The 26,978-nt window shown below is 38.6% G+C and overlaps 1 protein-coding gene and 1 long non-coding RNA gene across 2 annotated transcripts; both read left to right on the top strand.

The window, feature by feature from the left end:
- Positions 1 to 1,117: 1,117 nt before the first annotated feature.
- LOC148324223 (uncharacterized) lies at positions 1,118 to 2,581 on the top strand. The gene is made up of 3 exons (XR_015846256.1): positions 1,118 to 1,209; positions 1,459 to 1,603; positions 2,513 to 2,581. It is a non-coding gene; the product is annotated as an uncharacterized LOC148324223 (long non-coding RNA).
- Positions 2,582 to 2,881: 300 nt separating this feature from the next.
- On the top strand, positions 2,882 to 6,282 carry srek1ip1 (SREK1-interacting protein 1). Its single transcript, XM_088314215.1, has 5 exons — positions 2,882 to 3,033; positions 3,311 to 3,358; positions 3,603 to 3,737; positions 4,534 to 4,606; positions 5,012 to 6,282. Exons 1-5 carry the CDS (start codon positions 3,021 to 3,023, stop codon positions 5,241 to 5,243), a joined length of 501 nt encoding a protein of 166 aa, XP_088170341.1. The 5' UTR covers positions 2,882 to 3,020; the 3' UTR covers positions 5,244 to 6,282.
- Positions 6,283 to 26,978: the final 20,696 nt, after the last annotated feature.

Genomic DNA, 26,978 nt, shown 5'->3' with positions numbered 1-26,978 from the left:
ATTTCAATCAAGTACATTCTGTCTTCCAGACTTGAAGTCCCAGCAAGTGTTCTAACCTCCGTAACAGGATCACGTGATCGACTGTGTCAAAGGCAGCACTCAGGTCAAGTAGGACTAAGATTTTGTCTGCACATGCGTTCCAATCGATATCATTCACCACTTTGATCAGCGCTGTCGCAGTGCAGGATAAACTGACGCTATACTTTGAATTTAAATGATTGTGGAGCATCTCAGATCTTGATTCCGACCTCATTGAGACATCTCTAGCACTGAGGGAGTTGAACTCATTTTTGATGTCAGAAAGCCTATTAAGAGATCCGACTCAGGAAAAAGTCAATAATTTTGTCCATCAAACCCTTGCAGTCCAAATTAATCTGCATTTACTTGCTTTGAACACTGCTCATACTCACACACAACACCACAAACATAAATTTACATTTAAACAATTTCTTCCTATCAAAGTTCAAACTAAATTGATGAAGTCAGTGATCAAAGTGATGATTCCGACTGATTCACTTCAATATTATTGCAAATGAATTGCAATTATATCTGTCGAAGTAGGAAGGTGGGGTCAAACTTTTTATGAAAAAAACAAAAAAGACACAACTGACAGCTGTACTCAATTTTAACTAATGACATAACAAAGAAGTTGAGACAAGCATGAAAGGAAAGAAGCAGCTGTAAGACACAACGGAATGTCTTATAATTGGCAGAGACATCAACAATTATCTGAACAAGCCTGTCTGCAGAAGCAAATTCATATTTATGAACACATCATTTTTAGGCCTCTTCTTTTAAGCGAGTGGATGCTGTTTCAAATAATGACCATGAAAGAAATAGTAGTGCCGAGAAAACCTCTTCACCTCATGTCCCATTTTAGTCAGAATGAGTAAAATGCTTTTAAACCTGAGCTCTGACGAAAATGTCTAGGAAAAATATACAGAGGTATTATGGATTAAACTCCATTTTGGGTCTGTGGTTAGACCTCATGGAACTAATGTAGGTATGTAGGTAGCACTGTCTTCTATATTTTAGCTTGATGATGTGATCAAGCGTGTGTGTGTGTGTGTGTGTGTGTGTGTGTGTGTGTGTGTGTGTGGTGGGGTGGGTGCTCTGACAACATTTTCCATCTGTCAGTGTGACTCTTGCTGGCTGCCTTCAATTAACCTCCTTAGAAACCACAACAGACTAAACTGGAAAAGCAATCAGGTATACAGAGCAAATATTATTTCTGAAAACTATGAAAGTTTGATGCATTGAATTACTGCACACCAAAATAGAGACGAGGAAATGTTTAAACTGCTCTGATTATGCTAGTTTGAGGGAGAGAAGGCAAAGCTGTCAGAGGGTTTGTAACGGTCTGGGAAACACTAAAGCCTATTTAAAAGCCCAAGAGATCTTTAACAGTAAAATGTAACTCTAAAACACACTGGATGTCTTGTTTTTTTTCTACTTAAGCATTTTAATCACAACAGTTCCACGTTCTCAAAGTAAAGAACCCATTTCACGCAGATCCTGTGTAAAAAATAGTTCATCCAGATGGCTTTGAGGCCGACTGCCTTGAAGTGGAAAAAAAGTCAACCTGAATCCAGGACAATTAAGGGTGAGTAGAAAGGTTAACCTCCCCCACCAGCACCAACTGAGACTCTGAGTAATTTTTTTTTTTAACAAGGATACACATTTTTATAAGTAATATTGGATTTTAAAATTAAATAAAATTATGAAAACTCATTTTAGTTAAAAATCCGTAAACAGCTGGTGTCACCCTTGCACACAACTACCCTTACCTTGTAGAACTGCAACATAATGTGTTTTATTTATGTAATTTCATATTTATTTTATATTTAATTATGTATTCTTTAAAATTGATATATTTAATTAAATTATTTGTTATATTGCACTGGAGAGGGGAGCTCTCCAATCTCGATGTACACTGAGTACAATGACAATAAAGGGCCTTCTGAGACAGATTCTCATTAACTTACCTCTACTCCATGGGTCAGCAACTTTTTTGAAACTGACAGCTAATTTTTGGATACCGATGAAAGTAAAGGGCTATGATGCACACTTCTAAAATAACAAATCTGCTGAAATTACCTTTAATAATGTTATTCTATACTATTAATATCAATAATATTCATTTTTGTGAAGAAACTGATCGTGACAATGATTTCTTTCAATATTAAAATGAAGCATTTTATTTATAGAATTTATCTATGACAGTATTTAAATTTTTCAAATGATCATTTCATCATCATTCCTTGAAAATTATATTTATATTTTGAACAGGCCTGACGGTTATTCATGCAGTCCTTGAGGACTATGATGCCCGTCTGTGAGCACCATGTTAGTGATCCCTGTTCTACACTATATACTAAGTAGAGTTAAAATTACATATTATTGCTCACTTATAGGTCTACTTTATATTCCAATGTAACATACCTAATTTATAAGAACTAGGTTTTTATTATGGAACGCTTGACCAAACCAAGTTCTTTTTTTATCTTTGAAGGTGACAGGACTTCTCGTTTGTTGTTGGCAGAGCCAAGGCAGAAGTGGCATGAGTATCCATAACCCCGGTGCCAAGGTATGAGTGAAAAAAATCTAATCTGTTCCTTCAATTTGCAAATATGCACCCTCAGTAAACTAAACAGTAAACTCCAGAAAAACATGTTTAGAAAGTGCTGAAAGTGCGCCACCTAGTGGTAATAAATGGTGCTAGGCGTTTGGCTTTCTATCTTATCCTTTCTTGTGAGTCGTGGCAATCTTATTTGTAAAGGATTTTATTTGTACGATCGATTATAACGTGATCAGCAATAAGTGACAGAATGTACAATTAATATTTATTTATCTAAATTAACAGAAGTTGAGTAGGAAACAACAATAATGCTTATGAGGTGGAACCAATTATTATCCGGAACAACAAATTCTAGCCGGATTTATTATGAGTGCGAACTCTGCCCATTCGGATGGATGTTTTCGCGCTTTAACAATTAAATCTACTTCGTCAACACACGACTATGGCTGTTCCTGGTACGTAGCAGTTTAGTACCTTTGTGTTTCTAAGTATACATTTTGTTGTTTTACACTGCGGGAGTGGATGAACCTTCCGGGAACTTGCTAAGTTTCACTAGCCGAAGCAAAGACTGAAGTACTGTTGTGAAGCTTTTGCAATCATCCTCCTGCATTCTTCATATTTTACGGATCTATTCTAACATAGAATATACCTATATTTTCTATTAGTTTTCCGTCCCATGTGCACGGTTTTATTTGCAACGTACCCATTTTTTTATCCTTTTTAATTAAACAGGCCCGAATAAGGACAACATTAGAGCTGGATGCAAGAAATGCGGATATCGTAAGTATACATTCGATCAGAAGTTCCATAGTCACTAGAGACGTGTGCGTCCCAGTCTGGATCTTCATTGTTCTGTTTGCGATTTAAATTAAGAGAGACAAAACCTTGTCGTTTCCTTTGTTTCCTAGCAATCCCGATGCCTTACTTCCTCCCATTCAATTGTTGTGCATAACATAATCGTGCTTTTTGCCATTATTGTCCAATCATTCAAGTTTTTTTTCTGTTTGTTTGTTTGTTTTTCAAGCTGGCCATTTGACTTTTGAGTGTAGAAACTTTGTGAGAGTTGACCCCCAGAAAGACATTGTTCTGGATGTTAGTAGCACCAGCACTGAGGAGAGTGAAGAAGAAGTACTGGGCCGAAGTGGGCCAGGTCGGCGAGGTAAGACATTCTAATACCGAACAATACATGGTTTAGTAAACATGGCAATAATTGGATGGTTATATTGTAGGTTGCTTTTGGGTCTGTTTATGCATTGCATGTTTTGTGAGATCAGTTAGGCACCGATACCACTTTTTTTCCTCCAACAGAGTACAATTCATTAATTGCGTACTCACTGATACCAAGTACTAATTTTTAATAATGCAGTTGTTTTAGTTGTTAAAATGTTTGTTTTACTCAAATATTGTTCAAAAGTACAACAATTTCTTTTTTAAACGTGGCGTAGGGCTGGGCGATTATGGATAACATAATAATCACACTTATTTTTGATTGATAATTAAGTCACTATTAGTAAATAGTGACTTGCATCCATCCATTAGGTGTTCTGCTTCTCCTCACAAGGGTCGCTGTAGCCTATCCCAGCTGTCTTTAGGCAGTAGGCGGGGTACACCCTGAACTGGTTGCGAGCCAATCGCAGGGCACCCAAAAACGAACAACCATCCGCTCTCCCACTCACACCTAGGGACAATTTAGATTGTCCAATCAATCTACCATACATGTCTTGTCTCTCATTTTTACTTGAGTATCTCCACATGGCTAATGTGGCTGCTACCCCATCTGCCCTGAAGCTAAATGCCAGGTTGGTAATGTGGTATCGGTGTGGTAATATTTTTCCAGGTCAGAATAGGAGTACTATTGTATATAAAATAAAGTATCGACACTGATGCTGGTATCGGTATTTGTGTATGCCCACAAGATTATTGATGGCACTTCTCACCGATTTTGCATGTTTTAGTCTCTTCTGATGATGACCGTAGAAAAGAGAAACACAAGCAGAAGAAGAACAAAGAAAGAAAATCAAGAAAGAGGTATGTTATTTCCATTGTGTGGGTGAACAACACAAGGCCATTTTACATGATGATTTCCCCAAATTTCTCACTGATGATGTTTTCCCAAATTATTGAGGAGTGGCGCATGGGCCATCCAAATGAACCACAATAATCCACAATTTTTAATTTAGCTTTTTTATGCAAAAACTCATTGTGAATTATATTTCTACTGGAGTGGAACATTTGTACATGTACAATGTTAGAAATGAACATTTGAGTGATATTTAGTTTTTTTGTTGTTGTTTATTATCAAAAAAAAAATTACTTGTAATTACATTTTCCTTGTACCGTACTTGTTTTCTCTTACATACAATAATTTAAAAGCCACTTAACTACTGTACTTTGCAGAAGTCTGCGTTTCATTGAGTCCTCTTGTTTTTTTAGATATTCTTCCCCATCAAGTGACGAAGAAGCTACCAGGAAGAAAAAGAAACGTGGCAGGTCCCCCTCCGCATCTGATGATGAGGAACAAAGAAAGAAAAAGAAACTGAAAAGCCAAAAGAAGAAAAGTAAGAAGAACAAACGGGATCATGGAAAGCATAAAAAGAGACACAGGAAGAAGAAACAGGAAAGTTCCTCTTCGTCCTCCAGCTCGAGTGAATCAGACAGTGACTGAACTGTATCCGGGGGTCCAGTTTTTATTTTTTTTCCCATTCCATGGACGTTTTCTTGGCACAAATCAAAGGTGAATTGGTAAAATGAACTGTGGGAGAGCTACACAAGAAAACAGCAGTTTTTACATGGAAACATTTTGGGTTACTTGGGAACGATATGGAAGTCGTAAGAGAATCTACTGAAAAGTTACATGCAATGAGGCTCAATTCATGCAAACTAGGTTTTACAAAATATATCATACAAGGTTTTCTGATGGAACAGAGCTCACGTTTTAAATTGTTTCTTTACCTTACATCAATAAACAAGCAACTATTTTACTGCACTTAGTCAGTCCAGCCAGTTGATGAATAGTTCAACTCAGATTTATCTCCTTTGGATATTTTGTGATCATTTTTATCAATGTTGCAGTGAAAGTTAAGTCTTTGAACCTGGAAAGCCAAATATACACATCCCTGCTTTTTGAGGAGTGTCAAGATAATGTGAAAGGTCTTATTTTGTTTTTATTTTATGGACAAAAATGCAGCTTTATTTGAAATCAGTTCCGCAAGCGGTTCAATCAGTCTGAATCCCCACTAAGTGATCATTGTACAGTCTTGTTTTAATTTTTACTCAGAAATCTGTATCTGTCATTGTGCTAACAGCAAAACAATATTTGATGGAACATGAGACACAAGGACTTTGGGTTATGGAACAGCTCATTCTTTTCCAGTAGATGGCAGCAACATGCAATCTGCACTCGACACACATTGCCAATGTTCAAGGCTCATTTGAATAGTTTCTGTGGCTTGAACATTGTTCTACACCACAGGTGTCAAACTCCGGTCCTGGAGGGCTGCTTTCCTGCAAGTTTTCCACCTGTCCTAATTCAAATGAGCAGAATACTTATCAGGCTTCTTCGGAGCTTGCTGACGAGCTGATCATTTGGATCAGGTGTGTTGCAGCCGGGGGAAATTGAAAATATGCAGGAAGGTGGCCCTCCAGGACTTGAGTTTGACACCAATGTTATAGACCAACACATAAAGAAAGTGTTTTTTGTACCACTCTCAATGTATAACTCACTTTTTTTCAACAGGGATCTTGGTAACGTGCCTCCCAAGAGTATATTTGACGCAGTAGCTGTACTTTTATAAGGCACTGAGGGGAAACTTTAATTCAGCAGTCCGCCTAGTGGGCACACTAAGAACATTGCGATATAAAAATAAATTCTCTGAATTTGCTCGCACATCTTGTTTAACATGCTCACCGCAGTGTTGATCTGAAGTCAGAGTTTTAATACGACAGAGGTGCAGGCCACATCTAGACAAACGCACGTTCACACCAATTTGAGAGGCCTCAATGAACCGTATTTATATGCCGGGCGCAAGTCTAGTGTAAAGCGCATTCTGACTGCGCGTACGGTGGAGTTTTCTTTCTTCTGGTATTTTGCCAGACCTTTGCGGCGGTAGAATTGGGCTTAATGAGCTGTTCGCCCTGTTGTGTGATGGAAGTCGACTTTTCCCGGCTGATCCGCTCGGTGTCTCTCATTTGCATCAAAATACGGGCAGTCGAAGGGCTAACCTTAGTACATTGGGGAAACCAAAAAAATAGATAAATAATACCCAATTTGGGGATTTCAGCCATCAGATTGGAAAAGCAGCACACTAACTGCTCAGCTAAAACTTTGGGCAGCTGGCTCGCCAAATTGCCTTATAGCCGCAATGGAAGTTCCAACTGAGTGGCATCTGTTTATGCGTTCGCATATTCGGGACCTTTCTCAAAGTCTACACCCTCTGCATCCCAGCAAAATTCCCCTTCAACATGCACATTTATCTATTCTTGATTTGCCGATCAAAGGGCACCTAATACATTTATGTCAACCTGGGCAATGCATTGTGTGTGTTTATCACACATAGTCACTGCCCTATGAAAAACATTTGGGTACATTTTTTTTTAAACTTATTTATTTTGATGTCAATGGTGTTTCCGTGTTATGGACATTCCATAAACATGAACATTTAAAAAAAATTACAAAATTGCACGTTTTTCACAGGTCAGCAATGATATTTTGTTATTATTATTATTATGAAAACCCGTCAAAGAGAAAAAACTAGGGCAGATTCAGAATTATTGCAAGAAATTAATCTGATAAAGTTTACTTGCATCTCTGACTTAAACATTTATTAAAACATGTTGACCAGTGTTATTACTCCAACTGATATTGCGGTTATCCTTTGGTGTGAGTTGTTTTATTTATTTATTTTTTTTTTTTTTACTTTTCTTCCCGAAATACTCCGAAAATGGTCAGACCAACATTTTAATGTGTGCGGACGTCATGATTGCGCCATGTAATGGAATAAGGCAGTGGCAGGTGGTCCTTTTCAGACCTGAACCTTCAGTGGGGACTTAAGTGACCCAGTTCACCTCTTAATTACCACCACCATATGCAATAGAATTGACAACAAAACAGAATTGGTTACATAATGACGCCAATTCCGTTCAGAAAATGACCTGAAGCTTGCACTGTTGATGGACTTCAGAAATGCAGAAATGACTGATTGTATCAATTGTTACTATTTGTCCTCAAGGTCATTCACCAACATAGAAATGGCAAGGAAAAGTTCACAAGAAATTGCCACAATCTAAATGAAATGAAAATGAATTTTGACAGTGTCAGTTAAAGTATGCACCAAAAGTTATAGTTCCGCTGTTTTGTAGACTCCCGCGTGTGCGTTAACCACAAATGCGCAACTGAGCAATTTGGAAAACCATACAATCATATTGCAATTGGCACCTTATGTTTATGCATCCAGCATTAAGTCATTGTGGTCAGCCATTTGCAAAAAAAAAAGGCCATTTAGTCTCAGTTTGACATGAATTCAACAAAGATGTTTGCATGGAGACTCAATCGTTGCACTGCTGCTGTTCAATTCTCTTCAAAGGGACTTTGAAAATCTCATTTTCATGCAAATGGCTCCACGGAGTCGCATTTGCGCTCCGCTTTCCTGTGCAGCCCAAAAGGCTCAATAAAAGCCAATGGGCTGAGGGGAACTAGTTGTTGTTGCACAAACAGCGTATGTTTTGCTCAGTGTGGCTGCACATAGACACTTCCACTTTGGCTTCATTTCGCGTTCTCCCACCATCTGGGCCATTATGAAGTTAACTCTGTTAAGGAGTTTATTTCATGAATATTTGAAACTAGTAAGTATATGAAATATATAACAGTCATATGCATACCATTTTTTTTTTAAATCTCAACTGATTTTCATAATGTTGGTTAATTACAAAGAAACTTTAGACTCTAGATGCATCAGATAAACAGCAAATGGACTAAAACTGCAAACTTTTGGTGCGCACTTTGACATAGCGCACCTTACCTGACACTGGATGGACATGCGGGAAGTCAAAATGTAATACAAAAAAAAAAAAATAGCCATCATTGGCACAGCAACAGAGCAACAGAATTGTTTAGATTATTTCTCCTGGCCACTTGATAGTTGCAAAACAGAATTTGTGGATGACTTCATGAAGTGCAATTTTGTAAATCAATACAGGCAATATTACAAGACAAGTTTATTTGTACATTTTCATCTCAAACTTGAATCACTCCTGCATAAAAAATTCACACCTTGTTCCAATAATTGAATGTTTTACCCGTAAACTTCCGATCATGTGCTCCCTCCACTTCACATAAAAAAAAAACACAATATAAATATTTCCAGGAATTAAATGAAAATCACTTAGGATGGTTACACTTTGATGGTAGCAGCCCAATTAGCGATGGCGCCAGTTGTGTGTCTGCAACCACTATTGAAATATTATTTCAGAGATGTCCTTACTTAAGGACATGAGCAGGTTGGAGACTGTACATTTGCTACCAATTTAGGTTGTACATCTTAGATTTCATTTCTCTCTTCCTATCCATGCCGTTAAAAACAGAGCACAAGTAGTGAATAACCTCTAGGATAAATAGACTGTCGTCCATATGTCTCAAGTCATACAAAAAAGAGGCTGTAATAAATACCACACAGCTTCACAGGAAGTGTGTTCAACATACTCCCAAAACCCACACTGAAAGATAATAAGGGGCCAAACGGGGTGAGGATATTCTCTTGAAAACCTTCTTGGTTGTTGGGGTTTTGTCAGAGTTCCTGCAAGTTTCTCTTTCAGACTGCAGCTTGTTTATACAATGTGCAATTAAACAAAAACACCCCGACTGGGTGGCTCACACGGGGGACTTTGCTCAGGATCAAATTCTCTATGAGCATGAAAGATAACCTGTGCTGGCCTGACTTTTAACAGAGAAGTTGCTGGAGTAAGATATAAGAGTCGGTTGGAATCACGGATAGCGTTCTTATTAAATAATGTTTTGGAGATGAACGAAACTTAACAGGGTGTCGTAAACTTGAGCCTGATGGTGACCAGGAGACAGAAGCTGCTGTATCCTAAGCAGCCAAAGTCTCGAGCAAGTTCTGAGGGTGAAAGGCAGGTGGTGATGCAAGTTCTGCTAAAATATTTCTATTATGTATCCATCGTCTGATTGGCTTCAAGGACAAACGATGTCATGTTCTTTTTTCGTGACTATTTTCTTTTCTAGAATGCTGTTCCGTATCTTATATCTATTATAGAGGATTTGTGTCCAATGGGAGGTTTACGTCCTTTTGCTTGTAAAAAAAAATAAATAAATAAATCAAATCAAATGACACAAACAAAATCAAGTTATTTTTTGTTCTCTTACATCAGCCTTGTTTCCCTTATTCCCCCAGTCATACCAGCCCCCCACCTTTTTTTTTCTCTGAATGGAAAAAGGTCTTCATATTGCTCATTTTGCCCAAAGAGTGTACCAGCTGGTGCATGGATACAAACCAGGAACCCTCTCATCACAATGTTTCTTCTTAGTAACCCTGCTCAGTTGGAGAGTTAAGCGCCTCACTCAAGGCCATCTAATGAGCACGCTGCGCAAATTTGATCTCAGGAGGAGTATCGTCAAATAACTTCACTGAAGTTGTTGTAAACAGTCACATTTTAACTGAATCATCCAAGCTTCATCTTATCCACATTTGCCACCTTACTAACATCAGAAGTTTTCAAGGTGCAGCACTGGGTTAAGATTAGGTTATTTAACTTTTTGAAATTGCAACCAGTACCAATGATATTTGAGTTTGAAGTTGGTTATTATCAGATCCATAAATGCTCAGTACTTCTGTAATAATATTGTAAGAATACGTCACTCATGTAATAACACAGTTATAACCACAACACAGTTAGAGCACATCACCATCTCTTCTGTTCCATGGTTGTAAAGTCTAACTGCTCTCCTGTTCAATTCCTATTTTTTTTCCAGTCACATGCAAGCAAGGCCTTTAACCCAGCATCCTCGTTTCCACATATATTATTTTTTTCATGAAATTGATTTTTAATGAAATGGATTTAAAAGCATAGAGAGCTCGGGGTGGGGGAGTAATGCGTAGGTGTACGTTTAGTGCACTGTTGTACACTTTAAGATAAGTTTATTCAATCAAGCCTGCAAGCTTGGCTTTTAATTGTGAACATCAATGCAGTTAATGAATGGAGAAATTCTAGGCTAATGACTTCTTGTCTCAGGAAAACAACAAAGAGCAAGTTTCTTTTGGAACCTTGTTTCTCACACAGAAAGCAACGGCTTTAGCTTCAGCTTCAGGGACTTCAATCACTACTTTTAGGAAATAGTATACACATTTAGTGAGGAATATATTAGTACTGTTTTCTGTCGGTTAAATCCAGAGTCTGTTGGATCCCTTAAATTGAGGTTCTACTATATAAGGAATGACTGCGATTTTATGGACTTTACATAAAGCTTTTGCTAACCAACTATATTAAAATGTCAAAATACAGACACTTGAAAGTGATGCACGAAGATTATCAGTTTTCAGAAAAAGGAAGCATTACCCAACACTTGCATTAAACACCGATGCTTGGTTTCTGCACCAGTGGCTGGTTCAAACTTCTCCCCAGTGTCTTTTTTTTTTTTTTTTCAAAGTGAGAGTGTTGTCATTTTTCATTCATGACTTCAAACTGCAGTTGTAAAAATTGGTAAGGAGCATAACCACAGAGAGGTAACCAGAGATGTTTTCTCAGTCATTCCCTCTTGGCTTTGGCTAAAACCACGCCTGCAGCACATGGGAAAGGTGAGAGTGAGGAAGACTGAGACAACGAGAGCATGAAACACTGGCAAAGAATAAAAGAAAGAGAGTAAATATAGCATGAGGGCTGATAAAGCGAATGAGACTGATGGGAGGATGAAAGTGACAGAGGGATTATTTTTCTGCATGAACTTCAAATTCCAGGTTCAAAGTCAGCGGAAAGTAAAAACAATTGACATTTGAAGCAGTGCAAAACATAAAAATGCTAAGACCTTTATTTGAATATTCAATCCTGTTTTGTTATTATTACTTATTCTAACTAGGCTGAATCAGATGTAACACAATACACTTGATCCATTTCACAAATACGGTATAGTATACGGTCTACACATTCTCAACGTGTGTAATAAAATTACATTTCTGTTTAAATATGCATTAAAAAAAAATACCGTGGCAGTTGTTACTCAGCTTGTGACTCTCACTTGATGACGAAGTTTTGAGTAGGTCCAAAATCGGTATCACATAGTTCTTAATCGTTGCACGTTTCAGGAATTATTTTCAAACCTCTTACATGTCTTTGAATTCACATTTTTGTGTATTTTATAATTGTAAACATAAAACAAATCAAAAAGTCTTTGTAACTTTACCAACAAGTTACAATTGATTGCTTGAATCTGTATATGTAACATAACTGGTATATATTCTTCCTTTTCCTCTGTTGTGAGGTTCTTTTTCTTGCAATACCCTTGTTGCTGGGTCTTCTTTTGAAAAAAAAAAAAAAAGCCCCAAAAAAAAGATAACATTACAAAGAGTTAATCTGGTGATCCCTGACGATGTAAGGTCTTGCTGATAGCCGTGGACGATGATAAGTGTCAAAACTTGGCATTGAGGAAGCAATACTATTTTTGTTAAGAAGTACTGGAGTCGTATTTGGGAATACTGACTTGTTACAAATAGCGTAATACTTTTGAAAAAAAAAAAAAGAAAAAAACCAGGATCTTCAATCAAGGTAAATAATGTTAGCCGTTTCCAAACACACTGGGATGGACGAGTTACGGATGGAGAAGGTGAAATTTAGGGTATAATGTGTCATGCATGGAGGTCAATCTGAAATGATGAATGGTTTAATTTAAGAGATTGCAGGACTTTGCTTTTCTGCAAAAACAGAGTTAGAAGAATGTTCCAACCTTTTCCATTCAACAGCTGCAAAGGTGTAGCAAATTATAGGAAAATGTCTTTTGAGTCCTGTTGATTGTAGCACTATTGAAATCTGCTGAGTATATTTAATTGCATTGGTTGTATTTTTTAAGATGGGCCAACTGTTTCTATTAGGTTTACGTCTGTGTGGTGGGTACATAAAGCATCATAGCAGGCTAGGGTGGTCCGGGTGCTGAAAGGGGTTTGTGTTGAAGAGCTCTGATTGATCTGTGCTAGAGATTGGTGGCAGTCTGGGTCATGCGGTTCCATGCGCAGGTTGAGAGTGATTATATCAGTGGGAGATTGGAGTTATGCCCTCATTCCAAGAACAATCTGCTTTTCGCACCCTGGGAAAGTGATTCGTGCCAACTTTGCATTTTTACTTCATGTTGACTGCTACATTATGCAAGTTCACAAGTGCTTTGTTTTGAAAGCTGTCTTATTTTCTCATTGTTGCATTTATGTCTATCCGTACATTTTATCTGCAGCCTATCCTCACAAAGGTCATGGGTGAACTGGAGCCTATGTTAGTTGAAAGGTAACTCCCTGACTACTCGCCAGTCAATCACACGTAGAAAACCGTTTGCGCTCATGTTGAAACCAATGGACAATTTAGAATCTTCAATTACCCAAACATGCATGTTTTGGAAAGTGGAAGGAAGCTGGAGTGCATACAGAAAAAAAATGCCCTTGAAATTTACGTTTTGATGGCAATAATTTCACACTGATTGTTTTTTTTAAAAATAATTTTTTAAATTTGAACAAATCAGAGGTCAGCCACTATTCAGGAGCGGATTGTGTTCAAAGGGTTGTCTGTTGTCATTTATCATGTGTGATTTCATTTTGACACAATCAGCTAGTGTTTTTTTTTTTTATGACCGCTTTTGCCCTCCAAATCACACTGATTGATTACTCAATTTCTATACAGCCTGTATATATCCTGTTCGGGGACACAGGATGAATGATAACTTTCGTACCAAAACAAAAACACTGTAAGTGAATTATGTTTTGGGTTGGGGGTTGATCAAAATACTTTTGTATCGTCTATTCATCTTTTGAGTCATCAGTGTTTTTAAAAGCAGTAATTGGAAACTAAAGCAGTCGACCTTGAGCAAAGACCAAAAATCTATTCAAACTATGTTAGATTGATGATGTCACTATTTTGACTACGGCAACAGTTTGATCTAAAGGAGCCAGCGCCAAGTTATACATGAAAGGCGTTTCAAGCTCAAAGTGGTCGATTCAAATCAAAAGATTAAACCTATTACTCTGGGAACACCCGTTTGAGTCATTGAAGTCAATTTCAAAGCAGCCGGGTGAGGGAATTGTTTCTTCATGGTAAGTCAAATTGAAAGGCAGAATAAATTAGTTTCTTTTCTGACAATCTGACCAACGTTCATGTCTGTCCACTGCGGTGAAAATGTTCAACAAGGAGATGCAAAGAGCAGCTAAACAGAGGTGAGATCAAGTCAGTTAAATAAGATCTCGTTTGGAACTGTACCTTTTTTACAGGGGCTGGCTTCATTCCGAGGCAATTAACATTATGTGCCGGTTATTTACCGTACGGCTTCTCATCCATAGGTAAATATGGTGCTCTAATACAATTCGGTCCTCAAGTTTTTCTACCACACCCTTTATTGACGCAGACTGCGGAGACAGGAAATTCATCTTAACGTCGAAAACCCACCCAAACTGACTTAGATGTTATTTGGGCGCTGCCCTTTCAAAACAAAGACAGTTAAAATAAATTGTGATTCACTCATTTGTAATGTATCGAGGTGAACATCCTAGTTTGAGGGTAGATCAAAATTCAAGGGCTTTGTTTAAAGTACAAAAATGAGCTCATTTGCGCACTGGTATCGACTTAGCACCTTATAAACACATTTTTGCCACTTGCTGTTGACTGAAAATGACATCCCATGTGGAGTGCTCAGGTAACAACCAATCATGGCTCACCTATCGTTCAAAAGCTGAGCTCTGATTGGTTGTTATCTGAGCCCTCAACATGTGATGTCATTTTCAGTTGACAGCAAGTGGCACAATGTGTTTTTTAACGATCAGTTATCAAATTCAGTATAGTCCAAATATTAACTTTTTACTGCTGAAAATTTCAAAATGTGTAAAGTAACCCGTTAAAGTGAAACTTTCAAGCAAATGTTAGTATTTTAGATAATACATTCTGAATGATAATGACATCCTGATAAATGAGCAATTTTGACTTTTTGGATGAAAAATGTATTTTATTGCAAAATTAACAGGGACACTGATAAATACAAGCGTGTGAGAAATTAACTTCATTGCATAAGACACAGGTGCTGAAGAACAGCTCCCTCGCTGTCCGCATGACAACATGAGAAAACTATTTGTCCTCACGTGTAACTACTGTAAAGCATCTGTATGGTCTTCCTTTATAAATCAGAATTGTAGTTGGCAATAATTGTATCTTGTCCAAATGAAATGATTGCAAACAAGGGAAAACAAATTCACATGTGTATGTTGTTGCGTTTGCAGCTTCGTATTCCATATTTCCTTTCGGCTCACCGCACCAACACAACACCACGACAAGTTTAGGATGTTTCCATCTTGCTGTTTATTTTTCAGTCACTCGACACAACATGTCTTCCCACAGCCAACATCCATAAAAGGCATTTCAACAAACGTAAAACGTCATCACGTAAACCACGCGAGATTTACGACAGTAACGAAAATATATGTGACATTCAACAAAATACACACATACCCAAATTTACATAATGACATATAATTAAATATATCATTACTTAAACTAAAGAATACCATGAGAGCATATAATTCAACACCCTCCCTTGCTCTCATCAGCTCAAAACAATGACCTTTAATTTCCAAAGAACCAAGTTTTAAATTTTTCAATCCTAATCCTAGATGCTGCTTTTGTTAATATGTCTGCAATCATGTTTTCTGACGGACAGTATGCAATGTCTATTTTTCCATTTTGAAGTGCTTCACGGATGAAGTGAAACCTAACATCAATGTGTTTAGATCTCTGTCTATTCACTGGGTTTTTGGTCAAAGCAATGGCCCCTTGATTGTCTCCATAAATCCTTGTGCAACTGTATGTTGTATGATCCATACCATTTAACAACTGAATTAAATACATGCTTTCTTGTGTAGTGGTTGCCAAAGCAATGTATTCGGCTTCACAAGTTGAAAGAGCCACTATAGGCTGCTTCTTCGACTTCCATGAGATTGCAGGGCCTTGTTTTGTCATGCTGAAGCAGTAGCCCGTAGTGCTACGTCTGTCTTCTACAGATGATGCCCAATCAGAGTCACTGAACGCCACCAGGTTTAAATCTTCATCATTTTTCTTGTATATTAATTCGTAATCCATGGTACCTTTTAGATATCTCAAAACATGTTTAGCAGTCACTAAATTGCATGCTTTTGGGTTTGCAAGTGTTTGTGACAATTTGCTCACTATCCAGCTGATATCTGGTCTTGTACACGTCATGGCATAAATCAGGCTACCTACAATCTCACGGTACTCTTTAGGGTTGGCCATCTCATTTTTATTACTTTCTTCATTCACCCCCAGTATTGGTTCACTTGGTGTGTATCTGGGTTTACAGTCTGACATTCCAAATCTTTCAAGCACTTTGACGATATACCTTTTCTGACTCATTTTGATTTCTTCACCCTTTTGCTCAAACTGAATGCCCAAGAAGTACGATATTTTGCCCAAATCTTTCATATTGAACCTGGATTTCATGGTGTCTTTGAATTTATTAAGTAGATCACTGTTGCTTGCTGCCACTATTAGATCATCTACCCAAATGATAATAATGATCACCTCATTTTCTATCTGTTTCCTGTATACGCAGTGATCAGATAGATTTCTCACAAAATTTCCTTGCTCTAGGTGATCATTTAGAAGCTTGTACCAGTTCCTTCCAGATTGTTTAAGGCCATAGAGGGATTTCTTTAGCCTATATACCAACTTCTCGCCTTTTTCTGATGTCTTTTCAAAACCCTCAGGCTGCTCTAAGAAGATTTCTTCATCTATCGGCGCATGCAAATAAGCTGTTTTTACATCCATTTGGTGGACGATGAGATTGTTTTGGACTGCTATCTGCATCAAAGCCCGTACAGATGTGATGTTAGCTGTTGGAGCAAACGTCTCATGGTAGTCAATGCCTTCTGTTTGACTGTAGCCCTTAGCAACGTATCTAGCTTTATATACTTTTCCTCTTTCTGAATTTTCTTTCAAGGCATATACCCATTTCCCCCCTATTAAGTTCCTGCTTTCGGGTAAAGAAACCAGTTCAAATGTTTCATTTTCTTGGAGTGACTGAATTTCTTCCTTCATTGCTTGTATCCATCCGGGTGCCTCGACAGACATCCGGGCTTCACTATACGTTTGTGGAACGTCACATATGGCTCTGTAACAATGATCAACGTTTGTGTTAGCAATATCGTTGTCATTGAGGTCTGTCAGATAATCATTTAAGTATTTTGGAGGATTCTTTTCTCTTTTTGGATAACGGTGGTTTATACCGTAATCAGGACTTGCATTTTTCGTTTTGTCACCTCGTGTTTCTGACGCCTCATCATACTGTGACGCATCTGTATTTATCATGCCCTCGTTCTCATTAAAGTCATGACTTTCACTGCCAACTTCGTGTGGTTTATCTTCAAAACCCTCAGTGTTAGAAAATGTACTCCTGCTTCCCATGATTTCTGAATCCAATTCATCTGTTTGTGTCTCTCTTTCCATGCACTTATTTTTGATGAATTTTACCAGTCTGTGTTTCGATACTTTTTCAGTTTGTGGGTTATACACCAGATATGCAGGGCTGTTTTTACTGTACCCCACAAAAATCCCCTTTTCACCTCTTGCATCTAATTTCTTGTGATTGTGCTTGTATACATAACATTCTGATCCAAACACCCACAGTTTGGAAAGATCTGGTTTTCTTCCTGTCATCATGAAATATGGAGTGTTTTTAACTCTGTCATTGTAACATCTGTTACGGATATGAGCAGCATTTTGGACAGCATAAGGCCACAGCACTTTTGGTAACCCCTTTTCTAATAACAGGCACCGTCCCATTTCAAAGAGTGTTCTCCATTGTCTTTCGGCTGTACCATTTTGGTGTGGAGAGTATGGGGATGAAGTTTCATGTCTAATTCCTTTATCCCTCAAGAGCGACTGAAAGGCATTGTTGGTGTATTCTGTACCATTATCCGATCTAATGCATTTAACACTGCCGTATGGGGCACTGTCAGCAAGAAATTTTTCTGTTGCTAATAGTGTGTCACTTTTGCTTTTGAGAAAATAAACAGACACGGCCCCTGAAAAATCGTCTATGAATGAAACTGCATACTTGTAACCATCCTGACTAGTTGGTTCAATGGGGCCTGCCAAGTCAGTGTGCACCATCTCAAGAGGTGCATTAGCTTTTGCATTCAATGTCCTATTTCTACTATTGATGAATTTTCCCTCTGTGCACACATTGCATTCTACTTTAGAGTCACCTGTAATTGTCATGCCCTTTACCACATTTGGCAATTTTAACACATCATCCATATTACAGTGTCCCAAAATTTCATGCCACGTTTTGACATCACAAGTCAGATTCGCATTGTCCTTTGACTTCATGTCAGTAAATGACTCATCATAGTTTTGTTCGTTGTGATTTACCGTTCTCACGAAGTACAGTCTTTCATGTTCCTCGACGTCGAAAACTGTTCCATCTTTGGTTATGAGTTCATTTTGTCCTTCCTTGAATGTTACTATGGCTCCATCCGACGTAGCTGCTTTCACTGACATGATGCTTTGAGGGTACGTTGGTATATACAAGGCTTTCTTCAACGTGACACCGACACATCTTCCTTTCGCGTCCTGGAGGAAGACCTTGGCATCTCCTCTTTTCAATGCAACATTGTTTTTCCTGGTTCCGTCTGCTAGTTCCATATAATGTCTTGCTGGGTTGAAAGTCTCATCAAACGTTGTGAATTTGTGTTCCTCATTTACAACATGTGATGTTGCTCCACAGTCCACCATTAATGCATTCCTTTTAGCATTGTATGAGAGATATTTGTGGTTGACCTTGAACACAAATGTCTCTTCCTCCTCATGATCCTGTTGTCTTTCTGCCGTTTGTTTTGCTTCATCTTTCATCTTGGTTTTTCTCCTGCATGTCTCATCACTGTGTGTAGCACTCCTGTGGTAGTTGCACCACTTCGTCACCCCTCTTTGGCGGCAATCTCTCACAAGATGTCCACGGTTTCCACATCCGTAGCAGACGACCGATGATATGTCTACTTTCATTACATTGTCTGTCTTTGTGTTAGAGTCAAACTTTTCCGTCTCCTCGTAGCTTCGTAGCCGACTTTTAAACTGTGCAAACGTTAAGTCATCGCTGCTTTGTGTAGTGTGGACGCAGAAAGGCTTGTATGTTTCTGGGAGGCCCTTCAGAATCATAGCTATTATCAGTCCATCACTTATTATCTCCTTTGCATTTCTCAAGGAGGTTACTGCCTTCTCAGCACGAATGACATAGTCGGTTATAGTTTCCTCAGTTTCTTTCTTTAAGGAAGTTAATTCCGTATACAGGGCAATAATTCTGGGCTTACCCTGACTCGCGTAATGGCCGCGTAGTATTTCCAACGCCTTTTTGCCGTCGTCTGCCGCTTCTCTCATCACCAATGACAGGCTTGTGTCGTCGAGAAACTGAATTAGCTCCGCGTAGCATTCTTCATTCTTTTGTGGATCGGGTGCGGCGGTAGACAGTATAGTGTCTTTCAATCCGAGTATCCTCAAATGGCCGAGGAACTTTACCTCCCAAAGTTCGTAGTTGTTTTCATTTCCGTCGAAAACTAACCGTTGCCATCTTCCTCCTCCTGTGCCGCGCCTGGGCCCATAACCTGTTGCGTTTGCAGCTTCGTATTCCATATTTCCTTTCGGCTCACCGCACCAACACAACACCACGACAAGTTTAGGATGTTTCCATCTTGCTGTTTATTTTTCAGTCACTCGACACAACATGTCTTCCCACAGCCAACATCCATAAAAGGCATTTCAACAAACGTAAAACGTCATCACGTAAACCACGCGAGATTTACGACAGTAACGAAAATATATGTGACATTCAACAAAATACACACATACCCAAATTTACATAATGACATATAATTAAATATATCATTACTTAAACTAAAGAATACCATGAGAGCATATAATTCAACATATGTCTTTATTTCTTTGAAGGAGCCACTTCAATTTTAGTGTTGAGCACAGAATTCCTATGAGTTGGAATCTGGGCTAGGGTCCAAAGTTACACGTCCTCGCCATGACAAAAATCAAACTGTATGTCTGGCTATGTTTTACAAGCTAATTGAACATGTTCCTGAACAGAATATTACGCACTTTGACGGCCTGTCCGTTCATTTTTGGTTGTCAAGCAATATTGTTTTATTTGGGCCAACAACCCACATACCTCCCAATAAGATGATGTAATAGGTCCGGAAAATCATGACACAGTGAAGTAAAATGCTGATTAGATTTGCAATTAACACATCACATTGACAGGTGAAGTTCCTGCCTTAATTTCGATGGTATCGAACTTGGGATCCCTTGCTCACAATCTGCACTGTGAACTGCCCGGGCCTTGGACTACCAAACTAAAATTAAGAGGGATTTCCATTTTGCTATGGAAATGACACGGATGCCCTTGTGAAATCCCCTTGTGTAATCAGTGACATCATACCATAGATCACGGTGGATGTAGTTATACAGGATCACCCTCGAACGGATTCATTGTCTAATTATAGTGATGCATTAGCCCTGCGGAAACTATTGGCTGTCTCAAAATGCTATCCTACCTTTAGCACTCTGGCTGAACATAAATTCCAATATGGGTTAAGAATGAGAAGACAAATGACTCTTCAATATGTCTGTGCAAGACCACAGTGCCCATGTCTGAGGATGTATTATGGGCCCATTTGCTCATCAACCTCTAGAGGAACTCCAATAAAGCAAAGTGAATTTATGACTAAGCAAATAATGATCTGACATAAAACCAGAGAAAGAGGAATTATGCATTTTAAAATTGGCTCTGAGTTGTTGACTGGGAGGCCTCAGTGACCTGGTTGAGACGTCGCAGGGCAAGAGGCACGCTATGCCAAAGATGACATGTCATCTTTTATACTTGGCAAATAATGGGAGACCCCTTCACGCGGCGGCACAACTTCCTGAAGAGTTTACCAGCATAGCACTTAAGGATGTTGATGATTTTACTGCACAATGCTGTTTTAAACCTACTGGTTTATATAATTTTGGAGGTGGGAGGGATCTTTTTTTTATGCCCTTGCCTGACTGTTTGTCTTAGCACACACATAGAAAAGGTTTCTTGATGAGATGCTCTAGGAAATGACTAATTAACAACAACAAAAAGCAGTTTGTTTTTTTTTAGGTTCAGAAAGGGAACGGTAGGTCATCATACTCACACACACAAAATAAAACGTGTCCACTGCAAGTCCAAAAAAAAAAAGTATGTTGTATTTCTCTTGAATACATTATTTTCACAATCTTGGCATGAACCATGTTTTGAAACATGCAGACAAAACGTCTGTTCAATCAGGAATGGATCACAGTGACAGGCCCCACGCTCTGTACTCGTGAAACATCCGTCACAGACGTCCGCGGGGGACACAGATGAATTCACTTTCAATTGCACAAAGTAAGTTATACTGTTCATTAACTTTATAGATGGAATTGCTGGCTTTGCCAAGGCATGGAGTTTCAATTTGGTAGCCTGAGGTTCTAGTCTACTCCATTAGTAGGCAATGTGGTCCTGATGGCTTCACCAAGTCGTGACTTTCAGTGTTGCTGGGTCAGCTTTATTTGCATATAAAGCTGCTGCAGTCAAAAGTAGAATAAAAAATGTCAATTGTGTTGATTTGGTACTTTCTCAAAGTTGAGGAGCTACTCATCTGGAAGGACTCCAAGTTGGGCTGGAAGAAGCCAGATGAAGTGGCTCGGGCATCTAAACGCCTTGTGGATGTCAGAAACAGATGTAAGACTGATTAATGGAGATCAGTTGATGGATGGATGGAACCTTAGACAGTTGGGACCGTACCGTGCTAGGCAATACCAGCTTCAGACAGACACACTATTCTACTACTGCTAATTATTACGATAGGAAGGAGAGTTGTCATATTTTCCCACTCTGTATATGTATCATCAGAATTCAGTGACATATTATTATCATTGAATGGTTATCTCTTAAAAAGCACTCCAAAAATATCTCACAGTATTCCTGATCGACGAGTGAAAACATTGATTAAATACAACAGACTCCATATATTCCACCTGTCATCACACGTTTATGGTGATTACCTTCAAAATGGATTAGTAAAATAAAATACAGGCCATGTTCTATTTCAAAACGACTTCCTTTTATTCCCATTTAGAGGGTTAACTTTAACCACAACCTTGATTTGTATAACAGATCAGTATATTTCAGAACACATGGAAAGTTGAAAAGGTCAAAATATTAAGTAATATTGTATTACTTTATTAATAATTATAAAATAATATTTAAAAAAAATACCTAAAGCATGTCAACACTGGAGTTAAATGTTTCCGTGATTTCTGACGTGTTTATGGTGCATTCATAGCAAAACGTATAATCATTTGTACGTATTTTGGAGGGCAGCTACGGTATGTTCTTTGAGTCGGGAGCTTATTAGATGACAGCGCCACTTCCCGGGGGCTCTGGTTGCCAAGGTTTGCATCCCCTCTCACCCCCGTAAAGCCTTTTAGTGTGAAATATGCCCCCGAAAGCACCCGAGATGATGTCATCTGGAGAGGACACACATGCGTGCACACGTGCACCCACATTCACATGCATACACACACACCCTAAGTAAGTCCATATGACTTTTACGTCAATGATAGGTTGAAAAGATTGATGTGTGAGAAATGAACAAAAAGAATGCTTTCAAACTAGCAATGCATCACTTAAGACGCCAGTCAGTGTAAATAATTACATTCTAAGATCCAAACGTGTACTGCTGGTTGATTTGCCCGCTTTCGTCATCTCAGGTTTACCCTTATAGGAGGCTGGTGAGAGCTGAATGGTGCTTGTTAAAGTGGATGAATCACCCAACTGCAACGCACATCCTCTGAAGTGACTAAACTGATTTAAACAAATAAGAGGAAGTGAGAGATCAAGGTGTTAGTGTTCCTTACCACATGTGCAGACAAGTATTTACTGTAACACCTGCCCGCAAGAGTGACTTAACCGTAAATGTTGAAACGGCATCAGCCTACTGAATTCGGTTTTGCATGCCATTTGCATTAGCACAAGCTCAAGTTGTCAATTAGCAGCGTGCTACATTTTATTTTACTTATCTTCACCATCGAAAAGTTAGGTAAGTTCTTCCTTAGAATGAAGTCATCAGTCATCATCAGCTTGAAAGGGCGCTTAAGCAGGATTCAATAGTGCTTAGTCAGTCCCGTGCTTTGCTGACACCTATCTGTCAGAAAAGTGTTGTAATAACTTTTAAAAGCAGTGAAAGTTTGACAGCAGTATGATACATAAGGTGTGTTTAAGGTGTATCTTGTTCTACTTTTTCTTCACACCCCGACTGAGTTAACTCTCGGAAGCACAACCAACATTTGCCTCCTTGTGATTACTTTCTGCATGATTAAGTCACAATCTTTCACATCACTCAAATGAAGCAAAAGACGACTGATACTATTACAAAGCCTGCATTTGTATGACCTCTGATATGAGTGTGCAATTAATATTCCAAGCACGTTTCCTATCACAAAAGACGGTAAGAATTGCAGCTTTCTGGATTTGCCTGGGACCTCTAGGGTGGTGGGTGAAAAAAAATGAATGCCAAAAAAAGAAGGAAAAGGGGGAAAATGCAACAAATGGGGGAAAATAGCCATTGACATATTGCACCGGTCTAAGAGAAAGTATCATTGTTTGGATCTTTTTTGTTAGCAGCAGCAGGGGGAGGCTTCCAGCAAGGTCTAAGACATATCATGTGCTTCACTTAAACCACTGAAAGAGCAAATCGAGGGCCAAAACTTGGCCTCAACAGCTCCAGAAGGACTTTGAAGTCAAATAAAGCCACCTCATCGATCACTGATTCAAAGGCCTCTTTTTTTCCCCCCTCCTCTTGTCTTGCTCTCGCTTTTCATTCTCAGGAAACTTTTGTTTATAATGAAGCTGTTATAAAACCCCTTCACTTCCTTTAGAAAAAAAAAATCAAAACAGAGAGTAAAACTAAGATTACCGGTAGTTGAATGTCATAATCACTTTGCTTGTGACCATGTAGTAATTTTCACTAAAGCATGCAGAATAACCCAACACTGCTTAGCACCTGCTATGACGTCAAGTGTTTCAAACACTCTCAACTATAGGTTATATTCAACATCACAATCTCAGATTTTTTTAAATTTTTACACTGATGGTTTTTCATCAGTTTTACAGGAGAGGAAAAAGATTGAACCATTGAATTAAATACTCATAAAATTCCAATTACTGTCAAATTACTGTAATATCTTTATGATTTAATTACCTTTTTTTTTTATTTGTTTATTAATTTTTTTTGCTAATACTGTCCTTGAAACATTGGGTATTCTTTAAAAGAGCCAGCCAACATTTCTTATTTAGCCGATGTTCAAGGATAGCTTGACCTCTTCTTTTTCACATCGTCATCCGAAGTTGAGGAAGAGGAGTCACCTGCAAGTTCAGCAGAAACGGCGGTGGATGCGACATCTAAAACTGACGGGACTTCCTCGGCATGAACGTCCGCGACATCCTCAAAACCTCGAGGGGTCTTTTGTGGTCCTCTTCGTTGAATCTGAAAAAATTTTGACAACACGCCTTATAGTGTGTTACAAAGGCTAACGAGGGTGTTACCACTGTTAGCAGACCAATTAATTCGCAAATAATTTTGAACATGTTTGAAATTTCCTTGCGACACGAAAAATGGTGGAAAGCGGCCTCCAAGTGACTCCTTTACCGAAGCCAACTTCACATCATACACAAGTGGAAATTTTCTTGCAGTTCCTTTTAAATACAATTTGCACATTATGATCTCATGTGGACTCCAATGAGTCCATCCATTATGTAGACTGCACGCGTCTCCTCTGCTGAATTTAAAGGGAATGAGACGAACCGCTTCCATCGGCTGGAAACAAAGCGTGCTGTGTTCACCCCCACGACGGTGCAAACACCCCTATCTATCTGTGACCGTCTACAAAAAGAAAGCAAACTCAACCCATGTAAACTTAGACAGTTCTTGGTGCTAAACTTGAAAATAGGGCCATAAGGTGTTTAATTTACAACCACCTCCAAGGTCAAGGTTTATTTATATAGCACATTTAAAATACAGTAAACACTGCCAAAGGATAACCCTCCTCCAAGAATTAATGTAATATTGAAAGGGCCTTTCCCAACTTTTTCCATGAAAATTAGAATTAGAATTGACGAACAGGAACATCTAAAGAGTTTTAGTGAATTTATTATATAAATTACTGGAGATGGAAGCCTTGCCGAGTTGTATGTCTTGAACAAGAAGGAAACTATGAAGGTGATTCTGACAGTTTTAAATGAGGGTCCCACATTGAAAGATGTTAAGTAACGTATGGATGAAGTTTATGCCTGAAAGTTAAAGTGCAATAAATGATTTTGAGTGAGTCATTTATAACAATATTTTGTCGTGATGTACCCATATGTGTATATTGTGACCAAGAAATTGTGTGAATAGCTCTTTGAAGGTGATGGCGAGATGGGGGCTCCCTTTAAATTGCATGATGTCAGAATATCTTTACAAAAGTGCGTGCTCATCTATGAGCGGAACTATTTCCAAGGCAATTTGGAAGTACCATCCCAAACCCAACAACCTGCGGTCTGCTTGACGAAGGTCGGATAGTTGTGATGCCAATGCTCATGCTTGCCAACCTGGCGTCCATTCCAAGAACTAAAAAAATTTTATTTAATGACTTTGATATTTAAAATATTTGCAGACGGTGAGGAAAAGAAGAGGGAAGTTGATTAGAAGGTAAAGTGTCGAACTATGAAATAGTTGCAGAGTCTTACAGAAGTATTAGTCACCCTTGAAGTTTCTGATCTTTTACCACATTTCACTTTTCAAATTAAGATGTAACATTTTCAGTGGGGCAATTTCAAACAAAAATTTATATTTCAGTTCACACTTAAATATCTGAATGAGTAGTATGGGTCTTTTAGCGAAGCTTAATTGACTTGAAAAAAAAATCGTAATGTAATTTTAAAAATGCATTCTGCAGATCTCCAAAGTTAAAATAAAAATAAAAACTCTGAACCGTTGTGAAAACAAACGAGTAACATTACAGTACTGACGTTATAAATATTTGATACTTCCTGTGTGGAGTTTGCATGTTCTCCCCCGTGCCTGCGTGGGTTTCCTCTGGGTAGTCCGGTTTCCTCCGACATTCCAAAAAATGCATGGCAGGTTGATTGAACAATCTCAATTGCCCCTAGGTATGAGTGTGAGCGCGGATTGTTGTTCGTCTATGTGTGCCCTGCGATTGGCTGGCAACCAGTTCAGGGTGTACCCCGCCAATTACCTGCACTCCAGCATCCCCGCGACCCGAGTGAGGAGAAACGTTACGGATAATGGATGGATGAATATATTGATCAAATTAATGCAATTTGGCTGTTCAAATTTGGACACGATCCCCATTAACATGGTTCCAGCCAAACATTGTGAAAAGTGTAATCGATAACCCAAGTACTTAACTCTTTCACTACCAGCCAAGAAAAAAAAAAATGTGTGTTTGACGTCTTTAGCCATCAATGGCAATAAATGAGTTTATTCCGATCTTATGTCAATCTCAAGTTAGCTTATTAGCAATTAGCATGTCTTCTCTGTTCATCCCTTAATGAGAACGGTACCTGTCTGGAATGTATCTTATTCGTTGCCATAGAGTCAATGATGACTGACTTAATAGCAGCTTGCTTAGTCACACCTTTCGGCAGCTGAAGCTCATTGCTTGCTAAATGGTTTTGCGAAAGTAGCCGAGATGTCTTGCAATCCGCGTTAGGTGCCGCAAGTGACGCTCATGCATCCTGCCCAATGTAGCATTTGAGGACCTTCTCTGCAGTTGATTTGCAATTTTAGTATTCATTCTGCTTTTGCACCTCATACGCGTGACAAATAGGGAGTAGATCTGTGTATGTGGTGCATGCAGTCAACACATCAAATGTAAACACAAATAGAACACGTGGCTGGAGGAGTGAAAGAGCCAAAGATGTTCAGGAAGTCAACATAAAATTAGACTCATTCTAGGCTTCTATCGCTGCAGGTCATGGAGAGAAAATGACTAAGGAAGAGGAAAAGGTGGAGGAATGATGGGGATATACTTTTGGATGATGATCTCATACTTTCCAAAGTCCTTC

Source organism: Idiotropiscis lumnitzeri, chromosome 13 (genome assembly GCF_059441095.1).
Source record: "Idiotropiscis lumnitzeri isolate Australia: NSW breed Sydney's pygmy pipehorse chromosome 13, RoL_Ilum_1.0, whole genome shotgun sequence".
Taxonomy (NCBI): Eukaryota; Metazoa; Chordata; class Actinopteri; order Syngnathiformes; family Syngnathidae; genus Idiotropiscis; species Idiotropiscis lumnitzeri.
Note: the sequence above shows the minus strand (reverse complement) of the source record. Positions and strands in the feature narration are given on the sequence as shown.

Excerpts from the sequence above, each read along its gene's own strand:
- srek1ip1 (XM_088314215.1), top strand. Across the intron at positions 3,359-3,602 it reads ATGCAAGAAATGCGGATATC|CTGGCCATTTGACTTTTGAG; the intron begins GTAAGTATACAT and ends TTGTTTTTCAAG. Across the intron at positions 4,607-5,011 it reads GAAAGAAAATCAAGAAAGAG|ATATTCTTCCCCATCAAGTG; the intron begins GTATGTTATTTC and ends TTGTTTTTTTAG.